The following is a 5,383-nucleotide window of genomic DNA, read 5'->3' as shown; positions in this document are numbered from 1 at the left end:
ATCCTAAAGGACATGGCATCTGGAAGGTTTGTGATACTATGAGGCTTGACACCTGCATTCATGTTGGTATGGAAAGAGCACCAGCTTTTGAGAGATACTCACTCTCCTTTTAAAGAGAGATTCCTCAATCTATTTGGGTGGTCTCTAATCCCCAAGCAACGGTCCATAGTTGCTGGTCCGAACAAAGATAAACATCATTTTCAGAAGACCTTTCAATGACTGGGAAAGTCATGATTTCTGCTCTCTTTTGTTATCTTCAAATTAACCCTCAAAGCACACCCGGCAGTCTGATCTGGGCAGGAGTCAAAGTTGATCACTTCTCTATTAAATCTGGATATATGCAGTTCTCTAGGATCAGCCCCTGTAGCTGTGGAAAGGTCTCCAGAAAAATCAGCCCCATCAAAGGTCAATGTTTTACCTGGTTGGTCGCAAAGGATTTTGTTTTAGCCCACAGAAATCTTCAAATATGAGGCCTCAATAATAGCCAAATTAAGGACACGGATCATCCTTTTCTCCATTGCAAATTCACTATTCAGCTATGGAACATCTTTAACATTTTTGGCCTTTAATTGGACTCTGTATCTGCTGCATTGCTGGCACAAAAAAGGTCCAAGTAAACAACTTGATCCCTGCAGCTTTATGTTTATCTACTTGGATGGTTAGAAGAGCTAGGATTTTCGAGAGCAATAGTGAACTGTATTTGTAGTTAAATACAGATGTATCTCCTTACATTTTGGTGCAACATAGCTTTAATTGGTGGTGTAGAAGCTATGCTTGATTTTTTAGCACATTCAAAAGTATGTACACTTCTCAGCATCTTCTTGACGTTGCAATACATAAACACTATCTTTTACTGATCAAGAAAAAGTTACGATACACATCTCCTAGTGACTGAAGAAAAGAGAGCTTTTGGGGGGTGGGGAAGATTGGTGCCATGGTGGACCCTTCTTCTCTTTCTTCATTTTGAACTTCTTTTCTTTTTTTTTTTTATTTAGCTAGTCCTAATTGGCAAGAGAATTGCTGACTAGAGCAACTTGAAATTTGACATATCCTACTGTCTTAAAAAAAATAGATTAAAAAATTGTGATTTCTGATAACACCTGCTTCAGTTTTGTTGGCTTTTCCTTGGGTAACATGTTTATGCAGAAGTGAGATTTGCTTTATCTAGTTTCATCCACATTTATCTATACACATGATGGATTTAGTTGTTTTCCTTGTACTGAGGGAAGGGGTTTTCTTCATAAGTGGAGATGTTCACTTTGGAGAAATTGCAAGATATAATTGTGCAGCTGGTTATCCCTTATGACATAAACATCAAGTGACCTTACTCAAGCGGTGGAGAAAGCAGTATCTCCACCACTGCGTTTCATTGCAAGAATTTTGGCATGGTTAACTCCAGCTATAATGAGAATAAAGGACAAAAGCTGCAGATACCGCTCGTGCACTTATGGTTTAACATTTCTTACCCATTTTCCTGTGCCCTTTTAAAAATATGTACTATGACAGCTTTTGTGTCTAGATAATTAATCTTCAGTATGTGGATATAATCTAGGTCAACCAAACGTTGGTACCATTCAGATCAATTGGGATTCAAATCCAGTAGATTTGAAGTTTCATGTCAGAGATGAAAAGGAGTTGCCAGTTAGTGCATTGAAAATCTCACTATCACAACTCCAAGGCCGAAAGATGGACTCTGAAATGACCATTGGCTTGGGAAAATTCCAGAAGTATTGCTCTCTTGAAGTTGACTTACCATGGTTTGTCAGATACCGGCTGGCAATATTTTTCTTTTCCACTTTAGCTGGTAATTACCCTCAAACTCGTCATTTTCGTTATTACTGATATTCTGATTGATGTGTTTATAATTAAAAGTTAACCCCCTTAAACAAATATAGATAACCATACAAACTGATTATACTTCTAGCTTATTGTTTACTTGCATGTCTATTCTTGTTCTCTCCTCTGCACACACATTGCTTTAATCTGCATTTGTGAAAAATGCCACCTACCACTTAATTCCGTATGCTGGCTTTCCATACTGCTACACCATGTTCTTGCTCTTCTTTTTTGTTTGCTGCCTACGCAAATTTTTTGTCTCTGTTTCCTTTGTGTGAAGGTGGTGTCAAGGTAAGAGTAATGAATTATTAAAGAATTGGAAGGATCTTATGGCTTTACGTCCCATCTGCGCGGGAATTAATGCATGAATATGAAATTGGAAAGAATTTTCTTTAAGCAAATAGGAAGTAGTAACCAGAAGCAATCTTCCCCTTCAATGAAAGGTGCATTACTTTTCACTGTGATTAATATAAATTGAGTGCTTAATGTGGAAATGTATGAAAATTATTAGGCTTATTAAGGATCAATTAGCTGGAAAACGAGCAAAGAAGATAATCTGAAGGGTCATACAGTGGAGAAAGTTTTGTATGACTGAAAAGAGATGTTGTTCATGAATGCTAGACAGAAGATTTGCTGCAGAACCAAAAACCTCCACCTCAGAATTATGATGTAATTAACTACACTAACAAAAAAGATGTCAAAGATTTTAGTGCATCAAAGAGTTCACCTTGCAACTGTTGGGTTTTAAAGGTGTGAATAGGAAATGAAGGATTGTGACTCTCCTAGGAGTTCACCTTGCAACTATTAGGAATATGTCTCCAACTTAGAAAACTCAAGTAAACACATCAATTTTTTGCATAAAAGATGTCTTAAAAGCAACCCCTCTGTGGTGTGGTGGTCCCATGGAGAGAAAGGAATGCTAGAGTTTCTGAAGACAAAAAGGCAATTTAGTTAATTTTGAATAAAAGTGATTTGCTTAGTTTTTGGTGTAACAAGACCATGGCAAATGTGTTTGAGCCGGAAGCTTTTGTTGACTTAATACCCTGTCTCCAAAATATGGATAAAACAAACCTGGACTAATAACTCTTCCAATGTATAGCCATAGCATCGTTCCTTTTCTCCTAAAAGGAATTCCACTCCCTTGCCACCATTTAACTTCTTTGAAAAAGGCAGCCATGCCATCTTTAACTTTTATTATCAGTAATGAGCCATTAAGTGTTCCTCATCTGACTTTTTTATAAGTTCTTTGTTTCCGAAATCCATAGTCACTATTTAACAAGAAAAATGAATATATTGGGTTAAAGTGATAAACCATATACTATTATACTTTCCATGTGTGTGGTAACCAAGGTGTTGTGATTGACCAAAAGTTAATTAATGAAAAAAGGTGCAAAGTGAGAAGAAATACAAATACATATGTTTAGTCCAAGACCAATATATATATATATATATATATATATATATATATATATATATATATATATATATGACCAATGAAATTGAATTTTTTTAATTATAAAGTGAAGTATTGAATGTTTATTACTTTGCGAGGTGAAGCGCTCAACAATTTTTGAGCCTCGCTTAAGGGCTTAAGCGCGCTTAAAGCGTGCCTTTGATAACACTGATAAGGATATGACCTTAGATAAGAGGGTATATAGGTCGCAGATTATGGTAAGAGGGTTAGTAGGTAGTTGAGCTTTGTCTCGCTTTGCGACTGGTTTAGGCTTGGTGGGAGCCTAGAAGCGCTGTGCCTGTGTCTGTTGTAGTATTAGTCTTGTACATGTATTTTCTTTTTAGTTTCGGCATTATCCCGTTGTTGTTAATGTTTTTATTTTCTCTGAATGCTTTGTACTACCTTCCTTATTGATTGACATGTTCTCTTCACTGCCGTATTCCTTTTCGTTTACTTTGATTTGTTATATTTGAGTTGAGGATCTTTCGGATTTCCCCAAGGTATAATTAAGATTTGCATATATTATACCCTCCCTAGACCCCACTTGTGGAATTACACATAGAGCCTAAATCAGTATAAAGATTCCTAATGTAGAACTTACCCTGTTCTCATTCTTTAGGAGACTGCAAAGAAGTGATAAAAACGATAACTTAGTTATTGAATTAGGCGTAAATAGAGTGTGACGTACGAATGAATGGCCAAAGTACATTAAGAAATCCAGGCTCTTTTGCCTGCTGAAGACTTTGTTAACATTTTAGGCCGTACTAGGTTGAAGGTATTGGTTCAACTTGGTTAATAGCTTAATATTAATATACCTTTTCATGTTGAATTTCCATGTCCTGATAGTGTTGGTTCCAATTTTTGCGGTGTTGCTTCTATCAACCATAGGATTCCTCTGCGCTGTCAGGTCATGCTGCAGGATATGGCATTGCAAATACAAGCATGATCGAAAATTTTGAGTGCTAGAGATAAAATGCTGGCTGTGGTTGAGTGATACTACCACTATATATCTCACAGCAAGATCATATGTTTTTATTGAGAAAAGTTGAAATAAATAGCAAGGGTAACAACGTTAGGACTTTGGTTTGTTCCTGTATGATTGCTCGAATACAAATTATACGAACACAAAGGCTAAAAAGCGAGAAGAGAAGAAAAACCAGGTACATATTACATTTAATTAATTACAAAAAAACTAATGTCAGCAACTTATTACATCTCTTTCTTTAAACACCTCGTATAGATTTTCTTTTGTAAAGTTGCAATCAACTTTTGTTATACATTTGAGGCATATTTGTCGCACCTCCAGATCATTATTAGGGATTCAATACTCTCTTCTTTCTTCTTCTTCTTATGATTAGTGGTTTTATGTGAGCATTTTATTTCAGTTTCATATTCTAACAAGAGATATACACAACACATGTGCCTAGTTTTCTCAACTCAAAAATTGGGTCAAATGGACATGAGATTATAGCACTTCTACATGTATATATACGAGTTATATGTTAAAATATAAACTCAACTACGAAGTTAGTGTGTGGTTCATTCTATATAATTTTCAATATTTACAAATGTAGTTAGTGTGTGGTCCGTTTGAACACTATGGCTTCTCTAGTATTACTAAAATGGCTATTAATATCAAAAGATCTCGGCATTCTAGATCTTTTGAGATAAATACATAAAACCCAATTATTGCATGACATTAAGCACTAGCTACTAGCTTTTATAAGGTGGTCAGCCACTCACAATGGAAGATCAAACTGAACTCGATTCAAACAAGTGACTTGGTAATTAGACGTGTGCCAAGTGTTCAAGTGCTTAAGCTGAGGATCTCAATAAGAGCTCCTGAGTTTGGTACGTAAATGAACAAACTACGATGGAAAATTATTACATTTTCCCCTCTCTTTGTACAATCAAAAAGAAGAAATTGTGCCCCTATAATTTTAACATTTTTCAAACCGATTCTTCCTCAATACCGATAACGCTTACTGAACCTCTGCACCTGCCAGTAACATCTGCTCATTTGAAGTAAAGTTTGTCTGGTACAGTTGTTGTTAGACGGCTGCCAGAGCGCCTAATGAGATGTCTATGGCATAA

At 36.0% G+C, this 5,383-nt stretch overlaps 2 protein-coding genes across 5 annotated transcripts in view; one reads left to right on the top strand and one right to left on the bottom strand.

Annotated features, from left to right (window-relative positions):
* Window positions 1-1,051: 1,051 nt before the first annotated feature.
* LOC101254898 (uncharacterized) lies at window positions 1,052-4,403 on the top strand. Its single transcript, XM_026030524.2, is given in 4 exon segments — window positions 1,052-1,301; window positions 1,304-1,450; window positions 1,553-1,804; window positions 4,197-4,403. Coding segments are annotated over 4 exon segments (567 nt in total). The 5' UTR covers window positions 1,052-1,192; the 3' UTR covers window positions 4,256-4,403.
* Window positions 4,404-5,036: 633 nt separating this feature from the next.
* Window positions 5,037-5,383, bottom strand: part of LOC101247817 (tetratricopeptide repeat protein SKI3) — a 21,946-nt gene continuing 21,599 nt past the window's right edge. For 2 of the 4 annotated variants that reach the window (XR_003246673.2, XM_010322191.4), the window contains one exon: window positions 5,037-5,383. This exon ends at the window's right edge or, in 1 of these variants, runs on beyond it. The gene's annotated coding sequence lies outside the window, so the exon portion shown is untranslated. The other 2 variants (XR_011220941.1, XR_741316.4) reach the window with 2 other exon arrangements.

The sequence above is a fragment of the Solanum lycopersicum genome, chromosome 4 (assembly GCF_036512215.1).
Source record: "Solanum lycopersicum chromosome 4, SLM_r2.1".
NCBI lineage: Eukaryota > Viridiplantae > Streptophyta > Magnoliopsida > Solanales > Solanaceae > Solanum > Solanum lycopersicum.
The sequence above is the reverse complement of the archived record's forward strand: the minus strand, read 5'-3'. Positions and strand labels throughout refer to the sequence as shown.